The following is a 16,854-nucleotide window of genomic DNA, read 5'->3' on the forward strand; positions in this document are numbered from 1 at the left end:
ACATTTCTTTAGCAGTAAACCTATTCCTGTATTGTACACCAAGCCAGAGACTAAGTATCTCTAGCATAACTGTATCTAACAACTGTAGAAAAACAGCTCAAAATGAGACATATTTGTCACCTTGGATGTTTCCTTCTATGAAAAACAAAACAAAACAAAAAAAAAAACATATTATGGAATATTTACTGATTCTAAAAAATAACTAGAGTACCTTAAGAAAATTCTATTGTTATATTTGTAATGCTTTCTTGGCCACATTAGTCAACCTTTACTCTAAATAAGCAATCTTTTTGTCCTACAAAAAAATCTTGTGACAGTTGTTAACTGATTTACCTTTACTAGGATGATGGTATTCTGCCAGTCCTGGGTACGGTTGACCTTAGGAACTGTGCAGTGACGACTGGGAATGCCAACTACAAAGACAATGGCGAAAATGCCAGATCCATTCGGGATGGTGCTGACACAGAGCAGGAAGAAGATCATTTTCTGGAAGGGTCCCCAGTGGCCCAGAAACGCTGTGGATTCATCATAATCATTCATAATCCCAGATTGCTCTTCTTCCTTCTACTGCTGCCTACTGTGGTCTCTTCCTGCAAAGTTTTCTTTTCTAAATCTGTTAATGTGAAAATGACTGTACATGGTCACAAATCAGACATCGGGGTGGGCCTTGGTCAATTTCCAAAAGTAATTTAACTGTTATTACAGGGCTGTTCGCAAGTTATTTCTAGTGAAAGCAGCTAATACAGCTTTTCTGTGACAAGGATCACTGCAATAGGTCCTTCCTGCCAGCTGCCATCTCGCCGAGCAACCAGTCCACTATGTGTCAGGACATCGGGGTCAATAGAGACCTAATTTCTCACATCTATTGTAACACAGGTGAGATGTCAATGCAGTTCTGCATCTGCCTTCAGAAAGATCCTTCTTTTTAAGCCCATCATTGTTAATCTAATGCAGCTCATTAGTGAACAATTTCCAAACCACTGATGACAGCTGTAAAGATTGAGGGAAGAAAATCTATTAACAAGTGATTTAGCCTAGCTCTTACATCACTGCATAAATGAATAAAAGCATACACACTTTTGAATGCACATATATTGGCATGATTTCACCTGTAACAGACAGAGAAGGTAGATATGGGAGGTCAACAACTCATTCTCATACATAATTTCCTTTTTATATTTTTAAATTGTATTTGTTTTAATTAATAATAATTTTAATTCAATGTAACTGTCTTGACATTTTTTTGTTTAATTTTATATAATTTTACTTTCTTGTTTCTTTTCTTTTCTTTTTTTTTTTACTATTTGTAACTCTCTTAAAACCATGTCATATAAATTCTTTACAATGCAAAAAAAAAGAAAGAAAAAAAAGAAATCGTTAGAATATTAGCTACTTTAAAATATATATATATATATATCATATATCTTATTATCCTTGCACAAAACAATGGCAAAAATACAACAGTATTTTTACATTAGTGCCAGTCTACAAAGTGCCAACATGTTTGAGGATTTACTTACTTATAAATACCATTACTTGATTTTGGGATGCAATTTGAAAAAATAGTGGTAATGCTTTAGTCTATAAACATGAATACAACCAGCTCAGGTCTACCACTAGATGTTACTGTTTTATTTTTCTGTGCAATAGTCGACATTATCCTCATAATATCTGCATATAGCAGTATAGCCTAATTGGTTAGTCGTTAAGGGAGTATCAAACTGACACACTACAGCGTACAAAGATATCTCATAGTTGAGGACAAAGGCAGATTAAAAGACAGACATAATGAGTCTTCGCAGTCCATTATACCAGCAGTCAGCCATGCTCTACTAACAGAGTTAACCTACACTACACAGTAGCACCTCCCTTTCCTTTTCTGCCTTTTCTCCATTCCTTCTTGTTCTCATCTTCATGCCTCATTCTGACGCTCTTTTCCCGTTTCTTTGACTATAAATAAAGCAGTGCACGAGGCAAAGATATTATTTTGTTGTCATCTTTTTACTCAACTCATTCCTCTATGTTTGTGTTTCTTTATTGCTTGCTATTAGCTGTGATTTAAGCCAGCATTCACATTCTGACGCCACCATTTCATCAAAACCCAAGGTATGTTGAAATAGTAGTATTCGAAGAAACTACTGCATGTGCTTGATGCAATTTGAATTGTCTTCACTAATCTGTGCACTGTAATCTTTCAGACGCATTCTTTAGCAGTAGTGTGAATAATTTAAGGACAAAAAAAAATAGCTATCACAACTAGTGCCTCTAATACAGTTACTACTGCCATTATAAATTATGCTGCTGTGAATTCAATTACAACATTAGGGCTGCAACTAACAATTATTTTCATAATCAATTAATCTGCCAACTATTTTTTCAATTAATGGATAAATTGTTTTGTCAATAAAATTTCACAAAAGAGTGTAAAATAATGCCCTGTGTAATTTCCAAAAGCCCAAGGTGACATCTTTCAATTGCATGTTAAAGACCAACAGTCCAAAAATCAAGAGCTTAACATCAAGTTTATCATCATGTATGAAAAAGATTAACCGACTTATAATTGCAGTTCTATTCTAAATTATTCAGGGTCTATAATTTGTGCCCCTCAGGATCTGGCCATGGATACTCCAGCACCAACACAGCGAGTGAAAACTTTAATATCTTCTCTCTGCAAAATCCCACTTCTCTGTCTGCTCCTATACCTCTTTGTGTGCTCCCTTGACATTTTAAGCTCTGCCTTCCAACTAGCAGGAGGTAAGCTGTCTCATCTCCACCATCTTTTATCAAGCTTACAACATGGGAATCCTCACAAGTCACACTGTCTTCTAAATACATCATCTAGCAGCATATGTAGTATGATGTAGTTGCATGTTTTATTTACTATTACGGATGCTCAGCTTGAATTTTAATACCAGAGATGTCCCTCTGTCTGTCTCTTTGTCTCCCTTCCAGGCAGAGTAGCAGGAGATATCTTCCAGGAAAATGCCATCCTGTCAAACCCAGTGGCAGGACTGGTGGTGGGAATACTGGTGACAGTGTTAGTCCAGAGCTCCTCCACCTCAACCTCCATTATAGTCAGCCTTGTCTCTTCTGGTTGTAAGTTAAAGTATTAACAGTTCTTCAGTGATGCTACTTGCAGGCAGTTTAGTTAAAAGATAACAAAGGCACTTGAATCAATCTAAATGTATACATGTCTATTGCTGCAGTGCTGGATGTTCAGTCAGCCATTCCTATCATCATGGGCTCCAACATCGGAACATCAGTCACCAATACCATTGTTGCTCTGATGCAGGCTGGGGAGAGAGATGACTTTGAAAGGTTCAGCTGTGTGTCCATGTGTCGTGTATTGTGTGTTATGTACACGTAGGCAAGTTTGTCTAAAAACAGCCTTGAAAATAATCCTGAATTGTTCTTATTCTAGAGCATTTGCTGGAGCTACAGTTCACGACTGTTTTAACTGGTTGTCTGTGTTGGTGCTTCTCCCTCTGGAAGCTGTGAGTGGGATGTTGAGGCGACTGTCTCAGGCCGTGGTCGACACACTACAGTTCGGTACTGGAGAAGAAGCTCCTGAATTACTGAAAGTCCTCACTGAGCCTCTCACGTCAATGATAATCCAGGTACTGTGATTACAGTATGGGAAATACTTTAACTACTCGAGATAGATACAAAAGCGTATTCAGAAACAGGCAGAGATATAATACAGAGAGCACAACTTGTGAGGGGACCGTTCATAGAAAGTAAGGAGATGCTCCTCAGAAAGCATCCTCAAAAGTTTGCTCAAAAATAAATTGTTGTGAAACGTTTTAGCTTAAAACCAACAGCACAGCCCCATTTTTAAATTGAAAACTGGCGTAAAATAAAATTTGCACACCTAGGGAAGCAGAGAAAAAACAAGAAAGAGGGGTCTTACAAAAACGCCACTTATTAAACAGATCTCCCATAATTATTCTGCATCAGTTCAATAGAGAAGAGCAGCAGAAATATATGAGACAACAGTGTTCAGGGGCAAAAGATAAAACTAGAAGTACCTGCTGTTGTATGCCTCTGTAAACCACTCAAGTTGCAGTTAGAGTTTACATCCATGCCGTCCAGACGTACATGTACCCAAGACAGTGGACAATTCTTAAAATATAGTTGTTACTGCAGTATTTTAAAGTGTGGATACCTCACTCACATCTTTAACCCAGCAGCATAAAAGATCTTATACAATAATCACAGTTTCAAGATTAACACCCGAGATAGCATCGCACATTAAGTACCTGACTGAATGTAACCCCTTCTGCCAAGTTTGAAAAAACAAAATTCCTCAAGGTGTCCTTGAGATATTGCATTCATGAGAATGGGAGGTATCAATAGACAACCTGAAAATGTAATGCCTCTGGCCATGGCTGTTGCCAGCATGGAGGTATAAAAAAATATCATACAGCAGAAAGCAGCAGCTTTGGAGTAATTAAAATGAAATCGAAAATTGGCAATGTGTGTCCTTTTAAACACAAATTTTACAGTAAGGAAGTGTGTAGACTTCATTAAGGTACATGTAACATTTAGTTTATACAGAGAAGAAAATGTCTTTGCCCAAACTTACATTATGTTACCAAATAAAATGTAACTCTCACAAAGCCAGCAGGCGATATTGCCATCACCATATTGATTATGAAGTCTCTCTGTAATAAACTGTAATTCTAACAAACTGTAACAATAATGTTATACATTATCGTCTCGGTGTAGTTGGATCAGTCAGTCATTACAGCCATCGCTACAGGAGACCAGAGCGTGAGGAACAAGAGTTTGGTGAAGCGCTGGTGTGAAAGCACATCTGTTAAGGTACTTGTATTTCACAGTGTGTCCCACTTTTCATGTCCATTAGTTCTTGTGTTCCAGTCCCTCAGTGAAATGTTTGTCTCTCTTTTAGTTTGCGAAAAGGACATTGTGCTCATTTTATGTATTTAATGTGGCCATGTTGGTCATGCAAATCATGCTCTACATTCAATGGGTAAATCTAGAAGAATCTATATTACTGTTATATTATGTATATTATAGTTTGAAATTATCTCAGCATCCCTTTGCCTCAGTTTGTGCTCTGTTTATCATTGCTAACAGGACAATGAAACTTCCTGGGGAGCACACAACCTTTCAGAACATACACAGAAATGTATGCCATTTTGACAGTATAAGTACTCCTATGATTTTATTACAGTGATATAATTATATTATGATATATATATATATATATATATATATATATATATATATATATATATATATATATATATATATATATATATCATGATTTACTATCATCCCTCCTATCGTAAAACTTTTCCCTTCTTGTGTGATTTAATCTCTAAATTTAACTTTCAATCACCAATCATCAACATGCACTGCAAATGAAACACGCTGATTACTTGCTTTTCCCTCTTCACATCTAGAAAGTTCTCACTCTAACAATGTCCATCTTTACATCAAATCCTCCTGACATTATGTGTCTGTGTCTGCCCAGGTAGGCATCTCTTTGTGGACTGCTCTTTGTCAGACTTGGCCATAGGTCTGATCCTGCTGGCCTGCTCCCTGCTGGTGCTGTGCAGCTGTCTGATACTGCTGGTTAAACTGCTCAACTCCCTGCTGAAGGGCCAGGTGGCCAGTGTTATCAATAAAGTTGTTAACACAGGTAATATACAGTAGGAATACTAATCTCTATCTCTCTCTTGCCCCAAATGCATCACAGCTAAATCCATAGCTTTATCAATTATCCTTGCCTAAAATTCATCTTATAAGGTCGAGTGTGTAGGATTTTAGGATTTAGGGGACATACTAGCAGAAATGCACACTAGCTGAAGTGCATAATCACCTGACAATAAGAATCATCGCTGTTTTCCTTTCCTTAGAATGAGCCGTTTGTATCTACATGAGAGGTGAGTCCTCATCTACGGAGATCGCTATGTTGCAGCACCATGTTTCTACGGCAGTCCAAAAATGAGCCAGAACACTGGCTCGTTTTAGATTTTCGGAAAATAAGATCCTTAATCTCAATAGGACCAACCAGGTTTAAAAAAGGTTAAATAAAAAACGTAATAGATTAATAGCTACTCCATGACAAAAAAGTTGGGGGAAAAAGTCATTTTTAACTTTAAACTGTTTTGTTCACTGTTTCTAGCACTTTAAATCGTCTTGTGCATTTGTTTTGGCGGGGGAGAGAACTCTCTGGATATTTTTCTAGATAAAAATCTCCTCAATGAGGAACAGTGAAGGAATTCTAACCTGGAGACGTTTTCAGCTGGTTGTAATCAGCAGTCATCACCGCTAAATACCACAAAATCCCCCTAAATCTTACACACTGAACTTTAAATTTGAATCTTAATTTTAACAATGATGATGTACAAGAGACATTGCTTACTTTTTCAAGATCTCCTCTCCTGTCCTGCCTTGTTCTGTCCTGCAGATTTCCCCTTCCCTTTTACCTGGCTGGCAGGATATCTGGCTATTTTGGTGGGAGCAGGCATGACCTTTTTGGTTCAGAGTAGTTCTGTCTTCACTTCAGCCATCACTCCTCTCATAGGTAATAGACACACACTTACAAAATATCACTTGTCAAGTGATTTTTGACTCCCAAACTAAACATTATTATAATATTATTTATATTATTCTATTTTATTATGTGTGTATTTACTATGCATTATAAATGGAATTAAGCTGTTGGTGACACAAAATTCTAGCAACTGTCTCCTCTTTTTCTTTTCACTACAGTAATGAATAAATTACCACCTCTGTGTTTTTACAGTTACATGCAAAACTACATGTAGCTTGGTACAGCATTAACAGGACTCCAGTAGATAATGGTTAAGCACGTTTGTTAAAATTCCTCCATTTGTAGGAGACAGGATCAGTTCAAGACATATCTACAAAAATAAATAAATGAAAATCCCTTTTTTTGCCTCAATTTCCCACGTTTGTAAAAGTATGTTGAATAATCACACTGTGCCATCAGTTGTAAATAAATACCCAAGACTGATAACTTTTAAAATATTTTTGCAAACTTTAAAATGTATACATAAACTTGCACTTTTTTGCACTTGCACTATTTATTCTGCCCACTAACAACTCCTTGTTCCTTAAAGTCTAGTGATAGGTGATATTGGCTCAGTTGCTAAACCTGGAGCATGACTTTGTAGCAATCTCCATGAAAGCTAGGTTACCCATTAACATTTTTCACATCCTATTTCGACCTTTTGGTAGGTCTAAGACTGGTATGGCTAATACAGTTGATCTTTTTTCCATGAAAAGCTATCTGTCTTGATGCCTTGTTTCTTTTATTTGGTTTTTTAAGTTGAATTTACAATATTTTAGATTTTCTCGAAGGCAGAACAACAGTAGTTGCACTACAGCTATTGTTAATCATACAATGAACCCTCAGGGATTGGAGTGATCAGTATTGAAAGAGCCTACCCTTTAACCCTGGGGTCCAACCTTGGAACCACTACAACAGCTACACTGGCAGCTCTGGCTAGTCCTGGAGATAAACTAGCTGCTGCCACACAGGTACACATACACTCACACATGCAGATAAACACACACACATGCACTACTAAAACTGACATACAGTCACTCATTATATGGTGCTGCATCTTTGTCTGTCACTCCTTCTGTGCATCATTTTCAGTTTCTCTTAAAACACCTACACACATACCACATGTCTCTTTCCCTACTCCCTACTGACTTCTTCTAGCGTCGTAAGTGCTGACTGGGTAAACACATTTGTAAGGTATATCAAGTGTGAAACACATAATACATTCTGACAAACAAGCAGTATTCTCCAGTGCCTTTTCTAAAGTTGCCTTATGAACAGCCTAATCTGCCTTTGTAGTCGCCCCGTCCAGCCCGAGCAGTCAGACCAAGCAGAGGAACCCCATAGTAATCATATATCCATCCCCTGCAACACCCAAACATTACAACCACTGAGCAGCAAACTAGTGACTCCTTGGTAGTTGACACTCAGAAAGCATCCAGTGTCACAGACACCACATAGAGTGTTTTAGCAAACAGTAAGCATACTCTACAAACCATTTTGCTACTCTCTATTAAAGTTTTGTTCCATTGGCAAGCACATTAAATATTTACAGGTTTAAAACTTTCCCAAATCTGGAGTTTTAGGTAGTTTATAGCAACTATTTTGGTAAGCGATATATTGTTTCTCTTACTTTAAGCAAACCTTCTTAAATGTGAATCCTCTGCATCTCTACATTTTATAGGCTATAATGTAAATGAAATATTTTGGGGTTTTTAGACTGTTGGTAAAATAAAATAAAACCGCAAAAAAAAAAACCCCAAAAAAACCAACCAGGACATCTTAAGATGTCACCTTGGGCTCTTCAAAAAAAAAAAAAAAAAGACATTTTTCATGTTTATTGCAATTTGTAATCAGCTCCCATATTTAAATAATCACGAAACTGTGCGTATGCTTGCTTTCTACTGTTTGCACAGTATATCTTGTGACAGCAAACAGACCTTGATATGACTGAATAAACATCCTAACTCTTTTTTCTCTACTTTTTCATTGTTGTGTCTTCTTTTAGTAGTTTTCTGTTTGTCTCACTTTTATGCTGGCATCTTTTCTCTTTACATTCTATTTTGTTGTAGGTTGCGTTATGTCATTTCTTCTTCAACCTCCTTGGTATAATGCTGTGGTATCCAATACCAGTCACCCGCTTACCCATACGTATGGCCTGTGCCCTTGGCAAGTGCACTGCCAGGTATGATTATCAATAGTTTTTGTTGTTACTCCAAATAAAATGTCTAAAGATGGTAGCTGAACCATCAAGGTGAATTTTAATATGCTATTATTTAAAACTAGGAATGTTCTTAACTTTAATCAAATGCCATACTGAATTCAAAAAAATAGAATAAACTTACTTAAGTCAAAACACAGGTACCGCTGGTTTGCCGTTTTGTACCTCCTCCTCTGCTTCCTGCTACTCCCATCCCTCGTGTTTGCCCTCTCCATGGCTGGCTGGAAGGTGATGATGGGGATTGGTGTACCAGTCATTGTGGTGATTATATTTGGTACAACAGTAAACGTTCTCCAAGCGCACAGACCTGATTGTTTGCCGCTCAGACTGCAGAGCTGGGACTTTCTTCCTGTTTGGATGACCTCGCTGCAACCCCTTGATGACCTCATCACCATGGTGACCCTGAAGTGCAAGCAGGGAAGAGGTAAATATCAATTAAATTAGTAATCTGAATGAATTAATGAATCAGCTGTATGACTTTTCCTTCTCAGCTACTATTGTGATACAAACTCAACCACCTTAGTTTCTATTGTTTGCATTAAGACACTGATTTACCTCTCCCATGGTTGCTGTTCTTGCTAAGTGACCTTCCCCTTGATGTTTTGTTCCTAGGTTGGGGTGGCAAGAGAAGTAATGGCCCAGTAACATCACTGGAGGACATTACTGTCAACCCTGAGAGCAAAGACAGAGAGGAACGGAAGCAGGATGAAGAAAGACAAGAGGTTGATAAGAGCCACTGGAAACAAAAAGGACAAAACACACCTGGATGCTGTGATCTCCAGTGCAGTGAGGAAAACCACAGAGACATCACGGCAACTAATAAGTCTTCAGAGTGCAGCATAAGTCTGGCCACAGTGGGGTTTATAAAGAAAAATGCACACAATCAGGACACTGAACTCAGCAGCACTCACTTGTAGTGCTCTTGTCTAAGATGTGCAAGACGTTGCATGAATTTAAAGACCTTTGTTAAAGTCATCACTGAAAAATGTTTCTGAGCCATGAGCTAAATAAGAACATAAATGTAACTGCCATCAACTCACTGACCTGTGAGGCAAGCAAGTGTACTGAGCACATGATCTGCTTTTCTGATGAGTAAGATATGAACAGTTAATAAACAGCATTTTGGCTCCTTAGAACCATGCAGACAGATAATTATTGACAGACAGGCTTATATTTAACACAGCTGGTGCGAGGAGACTTTGTGAATTCTAACTGTGTTAACTTTAAGATTTTGGAGTCTGGTGTGAACGAGCAAATACAAACTTAGAATTTAAAGTATTGCAGTAACCTTTTCATAAATGGCAACTTTTAACATTTAAAACAGATGTTGTATCTCCAAAGAACTGTTTGAAGTTTGAAATGGGTATAAATCCATTAAGTCATTATCTGTAACTGCTTATCCTGTTAACAGTCATGGAGGGGCTAAAGCCTGTCCCATTTGACATTTTGGCAAAAGGCAGGTTACACCCTGGACAGGGACTATTACGGGATTGGCACATAGAGACAGACAATCAATAACACCTAAATGCAATTTAAAGTCATCAATTAACCTAACCTGCATGCCTTTGGACAGTGGGAGAAAGCCTAAAAAAAACAGAGAAAGCCCCATGGGGAGAACGTGCTAACTCCACAAAGACGGGGCCCCAAAGCCAGGAGGCAGAGTCTGGTTAGATCTTTATTTCAAACACTGTTAATAAAATAAGATAAGAAACATGTCTGGAAATAAGTAGGAGGAAGTGAATACTCATTAAATCCTACCCCCTCTAGATCAGAGTGCAAACCACCTCACCACTGTGCCGACCACACTATTGCTCTAAATATTGCTTGTTTTCTTGAGAGAATGCCTTTCAAAAAAAGTATCCTCCTGCATGAATTAATGTCATGTTACCGGATCTAACAACAAACTTGGAGCTGCAGGGGTTTTTAACAGTTAGATTCACACAATAGTTACATTTCTCACGCAGTAACATGCAGCCTGTGAGAGAGTTTAGTAATGCAGATGTTTGAGAGCACTGAATTATATATGGTAATAAAACAATTGGCCGTACAGTATATTGAGAGGTGGGAAGTTTTAATATTTTCATGTCATTTGCAGAAATACACAGCTTTCGTCTTCAGTCAGGTCTACAATTTGCAGATAGTATTTGTCCATGCATAAGTGTTGAAACCATTTTATAATGGAAGGCAACTCCCCAACCATCAGTTTAGCTCCCCTCCCTATAGCTTTATGCACAACTGTTTATAAGGCATTACCTTTATTTTCAACAAATACTTATGACTTTAGACTTGGGATGGTAAGATTTATCCTTCAAATAGTATTCCTTGGAAAAACTGGTAGTATGTGCACTGGAGTGGCCAAGAGTAGGTGAAACTACAGTAAAGGGAATCAACTATAGTTTAGTGTCAGAGTGACAAACATTAGCAACAAAACAGTCTCATCTGTGGGATGTTTGGCCGGTAAATATGTATGCAGTTATTGGAAAGACCACTGTCCTCCTGGTACTTTGTTTTCTGTTTCGCTTAAAGTGTTCTGCAGATATATAAAGAACTGATATCAACTGTGGCTATTTCTTAACAGCCTTTGAAAAGTAAAATATCTTCAGTAGAACAAAGTGCCACGTCACAAACAAGTCTTCCATTACTCTGTGTACTGAAGGACAGAACAAAAGGTCAGGAAGCCAGAGTGTAAAAGGTAACAGTCATAACAATAATGGCATTAATATCCGTTTGCATGATTCAATAAAGTTTACATGTGACTGACTGACTTTTACATTTAGAAAACATCTATATTTTGCTGGTGCAATTTTTTCCAACAAAACTGTGTTTATTGCACCAATTTAATCTCAGCACAGTATTACAGGTGCCCTGCACTATTGGAATTAATATAAGTATATAAGTACAACTCCGTCAACGCCAAATTTAAAAGGGATACAAGAAGTTAACATTCAGTAATTCTTAAGTTGTATGGAATTTACTAGGGATCAGATTTCTTTTTGCATGAAGGTACGTACCTACATCTGATGTGTTACAGGTCAGTATTATATATTTTGTTACGCGTGTCATCCTCTGCTGCAGTATTTGTAAAGGAAATGCAGTGCTGAGAACCTTAAACCTGCATAAACTGTACAAGTTTCAAAGAGCTGCTAAAACAGTGCATGTCACCACAACCACTTTCATAAAGTAGCGCAGAAGTGCACCATATACCTTATAAATTATCACTGTCGTTTGCAAATACAGGCATGTAAAAATTTTAAGTACATTTTCAGCCCACAGTATGAACTACTGGGACCAAAAAAATGTTTATTAGCCATAATGTGTATGATTTTCTTTTAGTAACCCCCTGTATTAGGCCGATCTGTAAAACTAATAATGAGAAATCTTAAATGTATAAAAAAAGAAGAGAAAAGAAGAAGGGTATTTGGAAGACATAATTATTCACACAATTACTGGATGAATTTCTGCAACAAAGACTTATAGCACATTACTTAAAGTGTGAGAAACCACAGATTGTATCGTTTGTACAGTCTTTATATGATTCCTTTAAGGTATAATATTTTCACTTTGTTCAATGGCCCAGTTGTGTGTGACAACAACATAACCGCTTCCTTGATTCTTATCAGACAACAAGACGACAAAGGCAGCAACAGCATAAACCTTCTGTCAGTGGAAAATTCACAGGTCAGCCTTTAACAGCCCTGAAGAAGACGTCTCACCATTGTGAAGACGGTAAGTGACAGCTTTAAATTTGCTGAGATGCTTGCTGAAATTAGCTAAAGAGCACAGAAACATTGTAGTTTTTTTTTCATAATTTAGGGTGTGAAATCTGACAAGCTTTTCAATTCTTATTTATTTTGTGATGGTCGACACATGCTATTTATATTGTTCCAGCTTAATTTTTATTTACGGTGCAGTATATGCAGTTCTTGAGAAAAATAGTTGATTGTTAAGCCTCATTCCCAGCTTGTACCAGTGCTGTGGGTGGTTCAGTCCGACTACCAACTCAAAGTGCTGACATTTGACGGCCTGGAAATAAATCAACAATATTTCTCCTGAATCACATACTGCACTTTTGAAATTTACTTTTTAACTTTAAACTAGCATCCAATCTTAAATTTAGTTATTTTAAAGTGTATTTATAGAACTGAAAGAACAAATCAAATGTATGACTTAAAATAAAATTTGACTTTTGTGTTACAACAGAAAAAAAATGATTTCCATCTACATGATCGTCACCGCTCTGGCAACAACAGCTCTGGCAAAAGGTACATTCAGTTTGAAGAATGGCAGAGAAGTTTCACTGGATTAAGAAATGCAATTAATAATGGATTTAATGTTAAGTTAAAGGAAAAATAGGACTCAAGCAGCAAAATATGATAAATAAAAATATAAAATAATAAAACCTTAAAATGGTTTTGTAGTGTTTCATTTTCCCTCCTGAAATGAAATGCCAAAGATAAATGACATGAAGTTGTTCTAATCAGTTTTTTTGTTTGTTTATTTTTGTCTTTGTTTTTTGCTTTTTTCTTTCGTTTTTTCTTCAGGCTCTATTGAGTGCAGTTTTTCTGAACCTGCTGGAGTTCAGCAGTGTTTTGGAGCAGTGGGACAGCTGCTGATTTTTCATCTGCCAAATAAAGCAAATACAGATATTACTTTGAAAAAGGATGACGAATATATCATTTTTAAAAGAGTCAAAAACAAGACAGTGACTCTGCATGAAGAATATACGCATCAGCCTCAACTCTTCACCGATGGAACAATCAAACTAGGCCACGCAATGAAAAGACACTCTGGAGAGTACGTGTTGGAAGAATTTGGATCTAATGGTGTTTTACTGAAAAATGTGAAAATGCATCTCGAAATACAAGGTGGGTAAAAATTCAAATATACGCAAAAATGTACATTTTCCGTCTCATCTCCGTCCTGTGTGATAAGCTAGCATTACATTTTTGGAATATAGTCTTCAGTCAACAGAGCTTTTGGTGGATCTTACGTTGCAGTTTGTTTCGTAGACACGGTATATGTTATTCTGTGTTTGTCTTCCAGCTCCAGTGTCAAAGCCAGCTGTGTCTCAGATCTGTTTGTCACCTGAACAGATGAACATCAGCTGCTCCTCTGAGGGAGATGGAGTGGAGTTCATTTTGACTTTGGACGGTTATTCACTCATACAGACCAGAGGCCACAGACAGTCCCCCCACAGCTCAGCAGCAAACATGGAGTCACCAGCAAGGAGCCAAACTGAACAAGACACACCCATTATTTCGAAAGTCACCATCAGCTTATATGGTCAGCTGATAGGAAACCTGATGTGTCAGGTTTTGAACAACGTCAGCACAGATAAAGCGGGTCTTTATCTGACAGGCTGTGCAGGTACAGAATTTAAAGAAATATCAATTCATAATTTTCAGCAATCGTTGTTACCTCAATGAGAACACTGGTGTGGACAATATCTTATCAAATAAAAGATAAACTCTAACCCCTCCATAATATCTCATTTTCAAATAGGATGGGACAGATCACCTTTTTGATGCAACATTCTCAGTTTTGTTCAGTTTGTAGTAAATAATGATGCTTGGGATCAAATTAGAAATCTGCATTACTATAGTATCTAATTTGGTCTGATATTTCTTTTGTGTTTTCTAGCTTTAACTTGTTACTCCCCTGTTGTCTTGGCTGTGAGAGCTGTCATTGTCACTCTATTTCTTGTGGCTTTGTGTCTTGTCATCTGCCACGTTCATAAGAAAACAAGGTCCATCACTGTTAAAGAAGGTAAGAGAATATCATACCATCATCAGTCTTATTTCAGTTCAAGTCCCACTATATTGTCGTTAGTCCTGTTTGCAATGTATGAGTTGAAGTGGGTTCAAAATGGCAGCATTTTTATGTGGATGGAGGATAATGAGAAAGCTCTTTCAACAAAATATATAACGCACACTCAGTGAAACCACGTGATTCATCTTTTTCCCTGGCTCGGCAACTGTCTGTTTTCTTATCCTTCAAGCTGAACTAAGTATCCCATTAGCACATTAACTTACACAAACTACCTTAACCAAAGCCAGTTTAAAATTGGTAAACTTTCTTCCATCTTATTGCTTAGATCTCCCTGCTCATCTCTTAGCTCAAAGCATTCTGCATTTCCGTATGCCCAACACCACAGACACAGAGTACAGAAGCAGACAGAGAAAGAGAGCTGCCTCTCTCTCAAATTCAGATCAAACACTAAAACTAGGCAGTGCTGATGAAACATCAACCAAGATCCTGTTACTGTGTTGCCTATTAGTGCTGATAATATATGGACCTTGATTTCTTTTGCCTATTACTTGAGTAATATTTTTTCAGAAACATATCAAAGCCTATTGTTAACTGTAATTAGAGATCAAAAGTTTGTATTTTACCAGTCTACTGCCATATTGTTTCCTGTGTCAAAATGGTAAAGCTCACATTATGTCACACACCAGTGGAAGCGTTTATTGGTCAGGTGCAGTGAATTTCTAACTGCTGAGCAAAAGCAACTGCTACAGCCCTTTTTCTGTTTTCTCTGGTCATGCAGTACCAGTTTAATATTTGGTGATACATGTTTTTGTGTCATTCTTCTGCATAGACAGCTCAGTTTTATGAAAAGACTGTCTTTCCAGCAGTGACATACTGTACTTCTGCATGACTAGGCTGACGCAAAACTGACCGCACCAGTATTCACATCAAATGAAAAACTATATTAATACACCTCCAGTTTATGTTCATTTAATCCAAATTAAATTTAGCCATATCATTTTCACAAAACTCATATCTGACCTTTTATAACTAGGTCAAAGTTTATGTTACTGTCAAGTCTACCATATTCATAAGAAATACACACGGTTGAAATGCTGTTTCTCCCCAGAGTAAACATGCAAGTACACACATAAAAAAATAGCACAAGCATAAAAAGCAGGTAAATGCTAAATAAAAGTAATATAGCTATAATTAAGGAAGTATAGAACAGCAACTTTAAGTATAAATGGGAAGTGAGTGATTCTTTCTATTATGCAGTGATAGATTATTTGTAAATGGGATGAATAGTGCAAATGTAATATAATTAATAGTTCAGATTTAATAAACAGTGCAATAAAGCCTTTGAATGTGTGAGTAATGTATTGAGATAACCAACTATCCTTACCAACCCGAGGACCTACAGTAATATCGTTTGTGAGAAAATATTTTAAATTAAATATATAATTAAATTACATTAAGCTTGATAATGTTTTTTCTTTACTTTTCCAGGTGTTTCCAAAGATGGCAATCTCTCCTGAGCTGTTTATTTCATGATGTGGCATTACCTTTCTGAGACAAATATAGTTATGTTTTTCACTATTGACTGTTCTTACATTAAATGAAGCTTTTTTTTTAATGGCTTTGTCAGCTACAATTATAAAACTATGCTATTTGTTTTTAAGCTTTCCATTTGCTTTCCAAATATGACAGTGCTATCTTACAGAAATTTGCTATATTATTGTGTTTGCATTTTGTAAGATTTTTGTAAATAAACAATTATTGAAATTCTTATTTGTGCTGATGGTCACAAAAAATCAACAGATTTCTTTTTCACTCTAGTGTTGTATAGTTTCCTGTCTGCACTTCCCCATATACACCAACAAATCATGGTCAAATGAAATAAAACAAAAATAACACCTGTTATAAGTTTCCAAACAATCGACAAAAAACAGTGGAGATCCCCCAAGCAAAATTTAAAATGTAAAAAGTTAAGATCATTTAAATGATGAAATTAGATGTGACAAGAATAAACAATAAAAAACAACTGTCGTAATAATTCAACTCAACATCAGACAACATGTAATAATGCAGTGATCATAATTTGACCACATGATGGAGACAGTGTTCCCCACATGTAACCTGCGAGTGTCGGCATACAGTATAGTAAAGTTCTGCGCTATACTATGTAACTCTCAGAGAGAAATACAGTTTATTTTATTCTATTGGTTATTTTCAGTTGTAACTTGTTCTGATTTTGTTCTTTATTCTGTTTCACAGTCCGAGTTATTTTATTACTTTCTGAAGCAAAAGCAAAATTAATCAA

At 36.8% G+C, this 16,854-nt stretch overlaps 2 protein-coding genes across 3 annotated transcripts; both read left to right on the forward strand.

The window, feature by feature from the left end:
- Window positions 1-1,842: 1,842 nt before the first annotated feature.
- On the forward strand, window positions 1,843-10,166 carry LOC121952607 (sodium-dependent phosphate transport protein 2A-like). 2 transcript variants are annotated; one of them, XM_042499382.2, is made up of 13 exons: window positions 1,843-2,106; window positions 2,587-2,754; window positions 2,953-3,096; window positions 3,207-3,318; window positions 3,422-3,617; window positions 4,729-4,824; window positions 5,101-5,152; window positions 5,501-5,668; window positions 6,440-6,556; window positions 7,412-7,536; window positions 8,635-8,747; window positions 8,924-9,207; window positions 9,396-10,166. In XM_042499382.2, the coding sequence occupies exons 2-13, from the start codon at window positions 2,619-2,621 to the stop codon at window positions 9,698-9,700; spliced, it is 1,848 nt and encodes a 615-aa protein (XP_042355316.2). In that variant the 5' UTR covers window positions 1,843-2,106; window positions 2,587-2,618; the 3' UTR covers window positions 9,701-10,166. The 2 variants fall into 2 exon arrangements, with proteins under 2 accessions (XP_042355316.2, XP_042355315.2); XM_042499381.2 differs by having other exon boundaries at window positions 1,845-2,106; window positions 2,610-2,754.
- Window positions 10,167-12,414: 2,248 nt separating this feature from the next.
- LOC121952742 (uncharacterized) lies at window positions 12,415-16,299 on the forward strand. The gene is made up of 5 exons (XM_088088744.1): window positions 12,415-12,509; window positions 12,984-13,045; window positions 13,325-13,648; window positions 13,827-14,549; window positions 16,041-16,299. Exons 2-4 carry the CDS (start codon window positions 12,991-12,993, stop codon window positions 14,207-14,209), a joined length of 762 nt encoding a protein of 253 aa, XP_087944870.1. The 5' UTR covers window positions 12,415-12,509; window positions 12,984-12,990; the 3' UTR covers window positions 14,210-14,549; window positions 16,041-16,299.
- The last annotated feature ends 555 nt before the right edge of the window (window positions 16,300-16,854 follow it).

This window comes from Plectropomus leopardus, chromosome 15, assembly GCF_026936395.1.
Source record: "Plectropomus leopardus strain MGB_pleo_1.0 chromosome 15, ASM2693639v1, whole genome shotgun sequence".
Lineage (NCBI taxonomy): Eukaryota > Metazoa > Chordata > Actinopteri > Perciformes > Serranidae > Plectropomus > Plectropomus leopardus.